Source organism: Pempheris klunzingeri, chromosome 24, assembly GCF_042242105.1.
Source record: "Pempheris klunzingeri isolate RE-2024b chromosome 24, fPemKlu1.hap1, whole genome shotgun sequence".
Classification (NCBI taxonomy): Eukaryota; Metazoa; Chordata; class Actinopteri; order Acropomatiformes; family Pempheridae; genus Pempheris; species Pempheris klunzingeri.
Genome location: NC_092035.1, coordinates 10,835,929 through 10,851,256, shown reverse-complemented (window position 1 = coordinate 10,851,256; position 15,328 = coordinate 10,835,929). Strand labels below are relative to the sequence as shown.

Here is a 15,328-nt window from a genome sequence, read left to right as displayed (position 1 = left end):
ACTTGTAACTTTAGATGCTAATTGTGTCGCAGGATGCGCATCATCGCCCCCACCCTCACAGAAACACATTCAGCTGTCACACACGGCAACATTTTTTAGAGTTAACAAACCCCATGTGCCACCTTTTATCCATCTTTTGCTCCAAGTGGCAAAAACCAAGAGAGGGGAGGTGGGTGACAAGAGCTGCAGAATGTTTGCGGGAGAAGTGAGAAAAGCGACATGAAAGGATGGAGGATGGAGATGTAAGTGGGAACTGGAGGAGAAAAAGGGCGGAGGAAGAAATGTCTCCAAGGACTGTGATGTCATTTCTGCAGTGCTTTTCAGGTCTCCTTATAAGGGAGCAAAACAGTTCCTCATATCTGCAATAATGCACAAAGATGCACTGCTGCCAGCCTTTTGGAACAATCTAAATTCTACTACTTCCATACGAGTCATTTAAAACTGCTTTTAAATTGAATGCAAAATACAAATGACGTGATGTTTTCCCTCTCAAGTTTTACAATAACATCCCTGTGACGCAGCAGGCCTGTCAATAGCACCGTTGGCAGCACCCACACTGACACATACACTTTCATGGCACACATGCTGCACACACACTAGCAGCAAGCTAGTACATTCATTCTCACTGCTGCTGTCCTTTCAGTTAGCCATGTTAGTGGCGTCGTTCTATGGAGGGCGGTTTTGAAGTATCACAACAACTATTAAATGGCCATGACATTCATGGTCTGCAGAAGAGAATTCCTTCAACTTTGTTGATCTCTTGACTTTTCAAGTAGCACCATCAGCAGGTTAAACTCTCCACTTATATGACAGTGAAGTATCTCAGTGTCTACAAAAGTAAAAGTAGGCAAAAGGACAAAAGTTCTGTACCTTTTCGGTTCTGTAACATGTACAGAAGTGTTTTTTTTGTCTTTGCATGTCTAGAATTTTTGTTGTGAACATTAACTCTGATTGATCTGGAAAAAAAAAACCCAACGCAAGACTTTAACAATTGACAAGGCTGTACTTTTGTCTGACCCCAAACCGTTTTTCCCCCAAATACAGATCACAGGGAACAAGATGACGTCTTTGAACCTGGCCACCATCTTTGGCCCCAACCTGCTCCACAAGCAGAAGAGCTCGGACAAGGAGTTCAGCGTGCAGAGCTCGGCCAGGGCCGAGGAGAGCACGGCCGTCATCGCCGTGCTGCAGAAGATGATCGCCAGCTACCAAACCCTCTTTATGGTCGGTCATTGAGCATGTGTGTTTCTAACTTTCATCCTCACTTCCTCCTTTCATTCTACTGTTCCTCTGCTAAACACACACACACACACAGTCTCACATTCACTCATCCACACTTTCCATCTCACATTCTTGTGTAGGCTTAAAGTAAGACAATCCCTCCTGGCTTAGCAGACAATGGTTGTGTCTTAGTTAATGAAAACAGCGCTCTGCCTTTAGCGGAGAGAAAGGAGGGTTAGAAAATAAAGGAGGAAGCTAAGACAAAATGTTTTTTGGGTAAAATCATACCTGAATTCTTAAAATCTCACCAGCTAGCTGGCAGTAACATCAAAAACCTTTCATTGAGAAACTTGAACTAATTCTTTCCAAAATAAAAGCAGAAAATTCAAGCATGAAATCCTTCATGTGGTGTCAGAAGAGGTCAAGATTTTGCACGGATTACCGCCTCATCAGTCGCTTTTGTTCCTTTCTGTTCCCGAGATCCTCAAACAGCGCAGACAGGCAGTTCAGGTCATTTCAGGTCCGAAACCTTAAACCGTAATGTTTTGTAATCTGCCACTGCCCTTCCCCTGAGGCTTACATTCCTGCAGTAAGCCAATGAAGAGCTATTAATCGCACATAGTGAATCGGCACTGACTTGCACAGTCCCAGTGAGTAAAAACAGATTTGTAGGGAGCTCAAGTTCTATGAATAACATCTGAAGGTTACTTCATAACCTGCTTATGTCCGAATTTGGCAACTTTTTCCTCTCAAATCATTTGAAGGTGAGCAGCATTACAATCCACATGTTTGATAAGCTTAAAATTCAACTAATAACATTAAGATCAGATTAATAAATGCGCTGGACGTGTCCTGTTGCTTTCACACTGGGCTCTTGAACAAGCAATGAGAGAAAAAAATTAGAATTAGAAAGTGAGAGATTGTAATAAAATCACGCTGAATACGAATTTATTGTATTTTTTCAGGTGCCTCCTGATCTGCAAAATGAGGTTTTGATGAGTCTGTTGGAGACTGATCCAGATGTGGTGGACTACCTTCTGAGAAGGAAAGCATCACAGTGAGTTAACCATGTCAACAAACAATGTGTTCACATGTATGTGGTCTGCTGCTTCCTTCTCTCTCTGTCTTTGTGCGTTTCATCCTTATTTTTGTTTGTAATTAACCCCCAGGAGCCCTGACCTGTTGCAGACAGAGGAGCCTTTCACCCTGAGCGAGCGCCGGTCCTCCAGCGACTCCAACAAGGCGTCCAGCGGCGAGGTGTCCCCTTATGACAACAACTCTCCAGTCCTGAGCGAGCGGAGGGGGGAGCCGGGTAGCCCGGGCGGGGAACAGCTCTTCCGTGTCCCAGAGCAGTACACTTTGGTGGGGCAGGTGGCCGGCTGGAGCAGGGAGCCTGGAGCTGACACTTGGGGTACCAAAGGTGAACTATATAGTGCTTATAAATTACATCTTGAGAGGCTGTGAACTGAGTAAGGAGGAGAACTTGACCTCTGTTTTGCTTCCCTCAGACTCGATATCAGAGGAGCATGCTAACATTTGGGGGACATGGCACACTACTCTGAAACCAGTACTCAAAGATCAAGCATACACAGGTAAACAGTTTTTAAAATGAAGTTACACCTGGCATACATTTTGTCAATGAAACATGTGTTGTGAGCATTTTTCCCTCATTTTTATGTCAAGCACCTACTACTGATGTGTGTATCCCTTGTTATTCATTAAACTATAATTAATTCCACTGATGTAGCTGATGTTCTGTTTCTAGGTTCCCATGGCAACATGTCAGAAGGGAGCTCCCGCAGCTCGCAGGAAGGTCTTGATGGACTCCATGGCGATGGCAGGCAGCAGGCAGGGCTACAGCGGACTCAGACGGCGCCCGGCACCCTCTCTGAGTGCAGACCCCACCCCCCGGTCACCAGAGTGTGTACCAGCCCTCATCTGGAGGCGATACATCCGCGCCTGCAGCTCAGCATCAGCCCCCCTGCGACGTCGCTCCTTAACAGCACGCAAGGGGTCCATCGGGCAAGTGGACTTAACCCGACATCCCGACCTCAAGGCGCGGCGAACACTGGCGACGGAGTCCCCGCCACGCTCAACGACAGCCGCTGTCCTCCCCCTTATAACGCCTCCCATCGACTGGCTAGTTCGCAAAGTTCACCTCAGCTCGCAGCAGCTCAGCAGCACGGGAGGACGAGCGCAGCGCAGAATAACTCGGCCGCAGTGACGGAGGCCCAAATGGTGCCGCATAGCGCAGAGTGGCAGGACTGGCAGAGGGACCGGTGGCAGATCTGGCAGCTGCTGTCCTCGGACAATGCTGACGCACTGCCTGAAACGCTGGTGTGAACACAGAGCGTGAACTGCAGCCAACCAACGGCACGCTCAAACCCCCTCTAATGACAATCACTCCTACCTTTATTTCACCCATTGTGTTTTCTCTCAGCCTGCCTTTCATCCATGGATTTCATTCTTTCTACGAGCCGCCTGTGCTTCTCCTGCATCTTAGCGCCATGGCGTTGTTGTTTACGTGTGCAGCTGCTGCCTTATACAGACTTTTACATCCAAGAGCCACTAGTATTTCTTGTTTAGTATGGATGTTAAAAAGTTGCTTCTGTTCCTACCCCATGTGTTGATGTTTTTTTTTTTTTATATATATATATTAAAAATTGCCCACCAGAAATACCTCAAAAAACTCTCCTTTCAGAATGTTACCAAGACCATTTTTTCCTATTTAGAGCTTTAGAGTTCAGTCTTCATATCTCAATGGAGAACAATAGGAAAGCATTTGTTTCTTTAGTGTGTTATGTTTTTACAACCTTTCCATTAAGATAAGACACTAAGATGTATGCATTAGTAATTGCTGCTAAATGTAGAATTTTGTGTGTGTGTGTACTGGTAATGTATAGTAGTTCAGCCACACCTGTCTAAAAAGATCAAATGTTGAAATACTTTACCTTCAGATTACGTTGGACTGTATATATACAAACATGCATAAACAATATATATGTAAATTGACATGTAAAGTATATTATTTTCCAATCTACTTAAAAGTAAGTCAGCCCTTTAACTGGCAGTCTAAATGTTGGTGTATGTCAGACTGCTGTTTTTTTTTTTAATGTTGAATGTAAAATATTTCACTTACGGCAAAATGCTTAGACCTAAATATGAAGCACTCAGCTCTAAGTTTGCTTATATGTGCTCTTGCCACCTGCTAGACTGCAGGAACAATGTGCCAAAGTCTCTCTCTCTCTCTCTCTCTCTGTCTCTCTCTGTCTTTTTTTTTACTTGGGGATATTTATCGTACAGTTGTGTTCATTTCGTTCAGTCATTCATTTCTGAAAAAGACTCAAGAGCTTGTGACACTGGTGGGAATTTCATACAAGTATAACTAAGAGGCTCATTTTAAGAGCCAAACAGGAGTTCGTCATCAGGACGGTGTGAGAATCACATTTGTTCACATCTGTTCATAAAATGACTCATGCTGAAGCATAAATTAAGAAAGTTAGATGAAAGCTTGGACCACTTAATGAATATCCATTTTTTTAATGTCTAAATGTGCATCGGCCTCCTGAGATTGTGGGAAAAATGGGATTTATTTGACCTAAATCTGATTATATTGGAACAAAATATGAACGGCGGTCTGGAACTTCACTTCCCATGTTCAAAGCTCACCAACACTGGTATGAATTTCCACTAATAGTATGAGTGACCTGACCAACAACAACACAAAACCCTCTGCAGTCACTAAGTTCCATCGCAGCACATTACAGTGTGATGATAAACGGTAATCCATTCACATGACTTTTGTTTTACCTCTCATGCTAGACTGAATATTATAGTGTAAGAGGTTTGAAACCATTTTTTTTTTTTTCATTATAATGAAACTCACAAAGATTAATGATTCTCCAGAGGCCCAACTAAGGTGCTGGGAAGTTAAAAAAAACGTTTCTCATATATTTTCTCATTTCAATTTCACTGTTCTTCCAACCAACCTGCTCAAACTCCCCCAAATGTCACAGTTAAGTGGGTATTTGCTGGCAAATATTTCACATTTTCTCAAGTTATGGTGTTAGATTTGCTCATTTGAAGCCACGTCAGCATTAAAAATAAAATCTGGAGACCCACCGTGGATAATTCTTCTTTTGCTTTGATTTGCCACCTTAAAGTGGCTTTGGGGAGTCGGTGGTAGCGAGCCTGAGGAGGGCAAGAGGCGGACGGATCGTGGTAAAGGTTATAGCGCCATCTATTGTCGAACCATCTGCAACAGCACGTTGCTGCCGCCCACAGCTCGCCGTTCCTGTTGGGCCCATCTGTGCTCAGTTTGGAACCAGTGAGCTTTCTCATTATAAGCACCTTTTGTGAAAATGTGTAAATCTGTGTGAGGAAATAAAACGTGCCATAGGTGTTGCTCTTAAAAAGCCGTTTCTCCATGCATTGCTCAATTGCTCATATTTTGTTACATTTTTTTTAATTTACTTTGTTTTCTGTTGAGTGTTGTAATATATAAATACAATATAACAATTTTTATTCAAGGGGGGGAAAAAAAAAGGAGAGAATAATCCTAAAATGGTCCTAACTTTCTCTCCCCCAAAACCAAAACCATGTTTGTCTCGTTGACTTCACAACGGAACTGAGAGGAACGTAGTGCTACGGTGTTTATTGTTGCTATTTTTCGGTGGGGTTTACTGGGTCCAAGTTGTAATTGAATGTCTGGTAATTGCTTTTGTTACTGTGTGTCATCAATATGCTACAACAATGGAATTAAATATGATACAGTTTACGCCTGCTGTTGAAGTCAATGCTTTGGAAAGTACAGTAAAATGTCCTAAAATATAATAGAAAATGAGTCCGCTCCAGCGCGTACAAGCTGATTAGTATCTCCCTCATTCTTCTCTTGCTGCACCTGTGAGAGTTGGACAAGTTACAGCCCCCCCCCGCTTTCACCTTGCTGGAGGTCTAATCAGTCAGGGTGATTGAAAACACCTGTGGTTAGTGCAGGGAGCTGTGCTCGCTCATCAGGAGGGTGCATTTTCCAAATCTGGCCTTGAGCGTTGCTTAAGGTAGAGTTTGCACTGTATTAAATCATCATAGCAGGAACATTGGTGGAACTTGGGCTAGTAAGAGGAGGTGATATCAGTGAGCCAGCACCCGTAATACATGATACAACAGGACTGGGCTGCAGCAGCCGTTAATGGTATTAATTACACCTGTGCTTTTCCTGCCATGCATTGCAGAAAATAGTACCTCATGGTGTGGTGTGACATACATGCAGGAGCATGATACATCAGAACAACACTGTACCGTGTGTGTTGAGGATGTGTTTCCATGTGTTCTCATATTCTGACTTCCTGGTACCAACCTGTCCATCATCTACCTCACAATGTTCCAAAGTTACTCAGACCACACGTCACGCGTGTCAGTGTGGATGTGAAGTCAGTCGTAATCGTCCTCTTGAGTGTTCGCCGCTGTCCGGCCACATTCAGAAGCAGACGCCGCTGTTAGCTGGGTGTGTTCACGGTGCTTTTTGTCTAAGAAAGAAAGTGGCGTTGTCAGTTATCTTCAGTTGGCAGAGCAAGAAGATGCTTTCTTCTTTCTATTTTCTACAAAGACAAGTGACATTGCTGCTTTTTAAGTCAAAGTTCACCATTTAGGTGCTTTTTAAAGACGCCTAAAGAGCCAGAAAAAGTCCCGGGTGTGACTTCCTGCAGCACAAAGCTGGTTCAGTCAACGCTGGGACATATTTTGCTGGTGGGTGGCTTTCCATTGTTGTTACGTGTGGTCATAGTGGTGTAATTTTTCCCCATAGCGGGCCGCTCAAGGATCCACAGAACTCTCCAACTTCCCCACACAGAGTGCACTAACGAATAAGAATTTGCTATCATGAAAGATAAATGCAACATTACTTTTTGAGACATTTTCCATTATGAATTGAAAAGAGGTATTTTTCTTTTTGAAAAATTCATATTTGGATTTTCAATTCCAAACTGAGGGGGGAAACACAAACTCATATCTCAAAGAACTAGTGTTGGAAATCTGAGTAACACTTAAAAAGGTAGAGACTAGGAAGTAAAGTGTTTCTGTATGAGTGTGTTGTCTTGATTATTTTGGCAGCTTTTTGGCTTCAAGAGGAAATCAAAGCGACGTAGACTGCTGACAGTTAGCAGGCAGGAGATAGAAGGTGAGATCCAGTTTTGAGGGATCCTCCACACTGACAAAAGCAACGTAAGCCAGGAAGTCTGAGGGAAAGATTTTGCTCTCAGCCTTTAACCGTGACGGCTGTGCCTCTGTCTCCTGATGCAAGGACAAAAGAGAAAACAAAGCCAACTGGGAGTCACTGGACTGTAAATGTCAAATTGAGTGTCAAAGTCTCACCTTCAAAAACTTGACGAGGGTTGAACCGCGGTGTGTAAAACCCCTTATTACACTTGAAAAATACATGACTGAGTGAAGCGGTGCAAAAAATAGAAGCAGTGGTCTGGTGAGCAATGGAAAAATGTCAGATGGTCAGATGAGTCATCTCTCAGAAAGGCAGAAAAGTATAAGCAGGGCTCAGGCCAAAGCAAGCCAACAAGTCTGGGAGCTTGTATCCTGCTCAGATGTCTGCCTGTTCCTTTCTTACCCCATTAACAGGAAAGGTGCATGCTAATAAACACACATGTGCTCCATGGGTCTCCCAGGATGAAATCACCCCTATTTACCAGACCACCGATTGGTTTGATGAGTTGATACAAACACGACCGTAAAGCAGCAACAGATTCTAAGCCAGCTCAGCATTCATGGGAAATTACATAGATGTGCCCGAGGTGCCATTCTCCATGACTATGATCAAAACACCAAATAATAGAGCTGCTTTTAGAAAAGTGATGTCACAGTCCTGCAGGGGGAGTCCAGCAAACACAAGCCGAGGCTCCTGTAGCTGTTTTGGTAGTCTGCCTGGTATGTGGCACACACTCAATGATTGTTTCTTTGGCGGCTAACTGGAGCATGTTTTTCATTATCTAAGTAACTGCTCTTGATCAAATGTGTCTGAAAAAATGTTCTGGAAACTGGATTTTGTGTTGGGTGTTAAAAAGGGATGGGTGTAGTGTCCCAATTATACCACTAGAGGTCAGTCAAGAGCCTTGAATAGCTTTCTGAAGCAGGTGCAAACTTTGATGAACTCATTTTTCTTTTTCTCTTTTTTTTAAATTGCATCTCACCCCAACCACAAACTACAAATGATGAATTAATTACATGAATTTAGCCACAGAAAGTCACAAAGCTAAGTCCAAGCCGTGTGAATGTCGATGGCTTTGCGATGGGGAGAGAAAGGAAAAGGGAATTGAGAAAAGATTCTTTTTTTAATTCATGGCTTTTTCTTTCGATTCTGCTCGGCCCTGCTTTATAGCATTCTAAATCACCTCACAGACCCCCAGATACGTGAAATTAACTGCTAGAAGACCATTAAAACACATTGGAAAAGGTAATGGATGAGCATTTGGGCGTCTAACTCTGTGTGCAAAGGGGACAGACTGAGAGAGTGTGTGACTGACAGATGGGAGAGGGCTAATAATTGAAATAGAGATAATGTGGAGGATGAACACTTGCTTTCCCTCATTCCTCGGAACGGACTCCAGGAATAATGAGAATTAAGTCACTTTAACCAGTCCCTTAGTGGCAGCTTATCTGAGCTCTGATCAACCCCAAGTCTGCAAACTTTGGAAGGTAATTAGAATCTTTTCATGCGTCCTTCGATCCAAAAGAGCAACCCGAGGAGCAGTCTATTCGCTGGATTTTTCCTCTCTTTCTGCTCAGCTCTCCCTCGCTCATCAGCTAATCCTAGGAAATGCGTTTCTCATTCCACCGTCCAGCCCTCATAACACCAATTAAAGTGTCTACTGTGCGCCAGTGATGTTTGAAATGAGCATGTCATGTTCTGCTCAAGGAGGTTGTCATTAATTGTGATTAGTGAAGGCAGAGAGGCAGTTTTATTCAGATACTATACTCTGAGTGCGCTTCTTCTATTTTCTTTAGTCCCCTTTTTTTTTTTTGTTGGTTTCTGGAAGGGAGCCTGATTTTAAATAGAATTTTGTGGACCATGACAACAAAACAAAGCTGCTTTATTTCAGTGGCTAATGACTTGGCTCGCAGTAACGTTATCCAGTTGGCCACGCCAAAACACAACTTGCCAGAAAAACACACATGCACGAATAGGTACGCATGAACTCATCCGCACAGAGACACTTGTAATTGCCAGTACAAGAGTTCATCCCCACTCCTGGAGCGAGTTAAGAATTCATGGATTTTATGTTGTTTTATCACATTTTGGAGGGGCGTGTGAGGTAGTGCATGTTTTATGAGCACAACAGTCTGAGCGGGGCATGCACAATACTTTTTTCTTTGTTCCTACACATGCCAAAACACATGGTCACACACACACACATCTTGAAAGGAATTTGTATCCACAAGGTCCTCATTAGCAGACACAGTCGGTTTATTCCCATCATGTGTTGCTTCATGCAGCCCAAAAACTGCCCCGAAGATATGAATGTTGGGAAACACGGCAAAAAAACCAGGTTTCTAACCTGAATTAACCCATCTGTAAATCATTGCTGAATAAATCACATCAATGCCTGAGAAAATAACATAATCGCATATTCGCCCACAGCTTCAGTGCTTTCTCATGCATAGGTCGCTGACAGCCAGAATAGGGCTGCGATAACTGTATTTACGGTGTTTCACCTTAACCCCTTGAAGGTCCTCAGAAATAATCACGTTAAAGATCCTTACACACATAAATGTGTATGCATAAAAACAAGCCATAAAAATGTTAAAAATCTTTCTTTTTTTTTTATTTTTTTAAAATAGTTTTTTAGACCAGCATCAGCCCTAATCATACATATCAAATTTTAATTAGTTTTTTAAAAAATTAACCCTTAAATTGCCATGTTTTTGTCATGATGCGCATCATTTCATGGTCTAAAATACACAAAAAATACATGAAAAAAATTGAGAACTCTGAAAAATTCACCATCTTGCAAAATTATAAGCAATATGCATGAAAAACTGATAAAATATGCTAAAAATAAAAATCATAACACACTAGAAAGTGCTGAAGACCCTCAAAGGGTTAAAAGAGTGCAGGTACCTCCAGCAAATGTGCTACACAAGTTTCCAAACAAATTCCAAACATTTTTCTTCACTTTTCTTCATTTATTTTAACTGTTCTCTTTGTCCTAGTTTTCTCTCTTTTCCCTCTTGCATCCCTATTTCACGCGGCCTCACTCTTTCTGCTGAATCGTTCTGATGGCTCATTGATTGCACCTGTGTCTGGTGTATTTAAATGACCTGGATCCATGCAGCTGTAAGCACTGAGGTCGGTCTTGGGGACTGAAATGTTTGCTGTTGACGCTGCTCTCACTTTGGCAGCATGCAAAAGAAAAATGTCTTGATCGGCTGCATGCTGACAGTGTTTCAGTTTTTCTTTTACCTGCTCATGAACTGGAAGAAACAGCCTCTGATGACTTTTTCTAGTCAGATACAGAGCATCGTAATGTTTATTCTGCAGAGAAGACCATTGCCTGTCAGTGTGGAAAACAACGAGGCATGACCCTGTAACAAATTGACTGTGGCATTTTATCTAACAGTATTCTCTCATAGATGTGGGTCATCTGGCCGATGGATTGGCCCATTACTTCCTATAAGCTGCTGAAAAAGGCTGTGTGGGTGTCTGTGTGTGTGAACATGTGTACAGCACGCCTGCATTTCTGCTCCTGAGGGCAGATCACTATAAGTTATGGTTGGCCGGACAGTGGCCTTCCGTCACATGGCTGCAGCGGTCTGCATACACACACACACTGGTGAGAATGAAGCACCTTCCACCACCGTGCACACAAGCATTTTTGTTATCATTTTAAGATATTGTGACGTGTGTGTGTGCTGTGCGTCATCCCTGTCACCTTGACTCATCTGCACTTTAGAAAGACACTTCAATTTAGTTATTGTGTCTTGGCTTTGTGGCATTTGAAGCCTATCTCCATCTACAGCAGCCCTTTATTACTGACTGTGTTTGCATGTGCAAAACGTTCCTGTTTCTGCCTTTATTCCAGAAAAGATAATATTCCTCCTAAGCTGCTCACATGGCTAAAGAAATTAGTGGAATATTCCACTAATTTTCCCATTTACAGCAGCAGTGCACGCTCCAGTCTGGAGCACAGTGGGGATAGTTGCACAGAACCCAAAACCTGTTGACATCCAAGTTTGTTTCTCCTTCTGAAAAGAAATATGTTTTTTTTTTTTTTCTTTTGGACAGTGTCCCTACCCCAGCCTTGCAAACTGTTGGTTTGTTTACAGAGCACAGAGCTGCCCACAAAACAGCCAACAGGCTGTGTGTCGCAAACTGTGGGGAAAAATATTGAGACTCATATTCTGAAAGTGCTGCATGCATGTCCACAGAATGCTCCTAAAACCCAAATAATATATTAAAGCGAGGAGAAGGAATGGCATCATATCTCTGAAATATATGATGTCAGTTGGAATCTTTTGTTTGTTGCAGCCCAAACAATACAATACATGTGCAACCTCTATGCAGAAAATGGGAGCACATGCAGATGATACTGTACGACAGATGTGTAGGACATCTCAGTGAGAGTCTGCTGTCCTTGAAGACTGTAATTTCACTCCGTGTCCTGTAAATGTGCGGGCCTGGTGATTCAATCCGTAGGTATGTGTGTGGGAGAGAGAAAGCGAGAGATCGTTGTTAGCCATTCATAAATTTCCTTGAATAAATTATAGTAGCTGAATAAAACATTTGAAATATAAATTGCAGATGAAGGGTTCACTTTTGGGGCTGTTAAATTAGTCAGCTAAATCAATGCAGTTTAAAATGTGCACTGACGTAAAAGAACAGAAGCACATGAGCCTTAAATTTGACTTTTAAGGGGATTTTAGCTTCAATTGCTGCATGATTGTAAGAGGTGCATCTGTACAAACAGCTCATGAAAGTCCCTCTGAACAGAAGTTTGGATTTTTTGGTTGTTTTAGTTTAGTTTGCTTGAGCCTTTAATGAGCGTTGTCACAATTTCCCAACAGCACTTGAAGGCAACAGGATACTACATTATGCTTCTGCATGGGATGCTTGCAAAACTGACACTCCTTGCAAAGATGCTATTTATAGCTTGACCGAACGGATGGATCATGATCACATATGTGTGCTCATGTGCCCTACGTTTCTTTCAGCCCTTTTTCAATGTGCTGCGAAAATGTCGCGCAGAATTTTTGAGCATGCAGTCTCCAAAAGGACCTTTGGAAAATCTCTGTGAACTGAGCATCCAAGAGGGCTTTTAAAGGATGAGCCTCTGAGCGTGTTTGCCAGCTGGTTTGGGTTGAATCCATCGCTGTGCTGTGTGCAGAACTGTGATAGTGAGAAGATCCCGTTTGTAGTTAGTCTCTGGCACATCATCATAGCTGACCATTTGGCTTGGATTCGCGCCTCGCCAACGTGATACCCCCCGTCCAAACAGATCATTTCACCTGCTGGCCTTTAAAGCAGGACACAGTCACACTGAGAGGAAACAGGGGCTGGTGTCACACAGATGTAACAGGATCAATGCTTGCTCTTTGAGTCTTGTGTGGAGCATTCAACGGCACTTGAAGTACCTCTGTAGCTGTTGCATTTGCCATAGTGTGTTTGTAATGACACAGTTTGTGAGTAATGCAGAAGGACTCAGGTGTGTGAAGTTGGTGTGTGTGTATGGAAAAGTTCATTAGGATTCATCTTCTGACTATGAATATCTATCAAAATAAGAAAAATATCTATATTTCATTTTTATTTTTTTCTTATGCAGCAATTTGGACTACAACTTTGCATTTTGTTGTGCAAAAACCCTGTGTTGCAGAATGACGAATAAACGAACCTTGTAAAATCCACCCCACAAGTGTTTGAGGTATTTCAGACCAGACCAAAGTGGGGGAGGAGTCCATGCCCACAGTTCATAAAACAAGCTTTCCATTAAACACGTGCTGTCCCCAAACCCACAGGCCCAGGCATTACTCACACCACCACAAGAGCCTACTTGTCACGTAAACATGTTGCTTTAGGTGTGTGACTAATAGCTCTTTTTTTGGGCGAGGACTCAGACCTTAGCACACTAGATACTGATATAACCAGAACCCGCTGACTAAAATGCAGTCATATTATAGTTATGCAATAGCACAAAGAAATTCAGTGCTTCTTTCAACTTTTATAGCATAAAAATGTACTTTGCATATTTAGGATGCCATTTTACAAACAGGTGATCAGTGGACAGATGTCAGCACTCATGAGAAGCGAGTGTTTATGGACTTCATGCGCGTTTCTGCACTTCTATCTTCAATTCTGTCAATTTGAGGTTGAGACCGTCATGGAGAAGTGAGCTTCTGTAATTCTGGCAGGGCCTCACATTAATAATTGTAAGATTAGGTTAAACTTAGTGACAGATATGAGGGGGTAAAATACATCCTGACACATCTTGTGCTTTCCTGAAATCCTCCTCTGGTGTCTGTGCGCTCTTTAAAGTCACTTTGAATGTTGCGATTGACATTCCCTGCCCTCACTCGCATCTAATCAATGTGCAATCAGCTCCACATCCAATTCTGAGGCTATTAGGTAGCCAGCTTCAGTAATGGTCCGGAGCAGAGATAATACACTGATTGAGGCTGAGTTATCCTCATCTCCTCTGTTAGGACCCTCTGCACGCACACATTATTTGAAGTCCGTGTCTAATTACATGTTATGAAAAGAAATTAGGGGAAAACCTTCTAAAAGCCATGAAGCATTAAATGTCAAGTTCATTAAAAATGCTGCCAGCATTTGAACCATTTTGTAATAACTCAGTTACGCTTATTGGATCCTCAAAGTTAGATGTAATGATGATTGGAGTACTTCTAAAGATAGATCTGTATCCATTACCGTTGCCAGAGGGCTGACTTTCACACATTTCTGATACAAGTGGACACTTGTGAGGCAACTTTGGTTCATGTGGCGGTTTTTTTTTTGTTTTTGCCAAAGAAAATGATCGTAAAAATTCCCAATAAATTTAGTTTGCTTTGCTCATCAACAGTGGGTCAAACCAAGAGGCTTCTGGCATGTACTGTGAGATATGAATCAACGTGGTTAACATTATTAGGGACGGCACAAGGCCACTCAAAGTACCACAGATGTTTGAAAATGGAGAGGCAGACGTTTTGAGAGGTTTTCTTATCTGAAGTTTAGTTTGGGAAAGTTCAATTCCCCCGTGTGTTCTTTGTCTGAGTCAGACAGGAGTGAATGAGTGAGGGATGAATAATGCAGGTCAGGATCCTATTGTTTGGCGAAGGCCCTCTGCAGCCTAGGGTGCAGCACAGGAGACTTCGTGAAATATTGATTCATCACTTAAGAGTTGTTGTTTGGATGTTGCCTGGCTTGTAGGATGTGAATAGCGATTTTCCTTTTCTTTTTGGAGCTTCCCCGGGACGTAAAGACACACTTCAGATTATTATCATTATTATTTTGCTCACATTTTTGGCCAAAAATTCCAATGAGACATAAACCACGTTAGTGTGGAGTTAGTTTGGCACAGATGGCACAAACACCTGGATTGTTTTTCTCAAACTATTATTGTTCTGATAAGTTTACAAATGATGAAGTCACACGGTGTCCTTTCTTTCAAGACTGGAACTTTCTAAAACAGCTTAGAAAATTATTTGTGAAGGCAAGATTTTGACAATTTGATATAATATATATTATATAACATACAGTACAAAATAGTTCCTCCTGGTAGAAAGGAGTTAACCAAGCCTCTCCGCCTGAATTTAGTTAAATTCTTGCACTGTTAGAGCAGTTTTGAGCGACAAAACAGTCTTACAATCTGGAGATGGACTTGTCCCCGCTAGGTGAGCTAACAGCCGAGCCTCTCCCAGGGGTGAGCACAAAGATCAAGTGGCCCAGATATCTCCAGGACGAGCGGAGGAACGCGGAGGGAGGAGTGGTATGGAAATGACAGATGACAGGGCAAGAGTGGAATGAAGGGGAGAGAAAAAAATGTGAAGAGACGGCGACCGTGGAGAGGAGGTGAGAGGTCGGGGGTTAAAGAGGAGGAACAACGGGACAGGA

General features: G+C 42.5%; 1 protein-coding gene across 2 annotated transcripts in view; it reads left to right on the top strand.

Annotated features, from left to right (window-relative positions):
* The window catches only part of LOC139223725 (rho GTPase-activating protein 6-like), a 66,475-nt gene extending 60,477 nt beyond the window's left edge, over nt 1-5,998 (top strand). For both annotated transcript variants that reach the window (XM_070855708.1, XM_070855709.1), the window contains exons 10-14: nt 1,045-1,224; nt 2,187-2,278; nt 2,391-2,641; nt 2,730-2,813; nt 2,987-5,998. In XM_070855708.1, the coding sequence (XP_070711809.1) occupies nt 1,045-1,224; nt 2,187-2,278; nt 2,391-2,641; nt 2,730-2,813; nt 2,987-3,564 (1,185 nt within the window). In that variant the 3' untranslated portion in view covers nt 3,565-5,998. The remainder of the gene's footprint in view (nt 1-1,044; nt 1,225-2,186; nt 2,279-2,390; nt 2,642-2,729; nt 2,814-2,986) is intronic.
* Nucleotides 5,999-15,328: the final 9,330 nt, after the last annotated feature.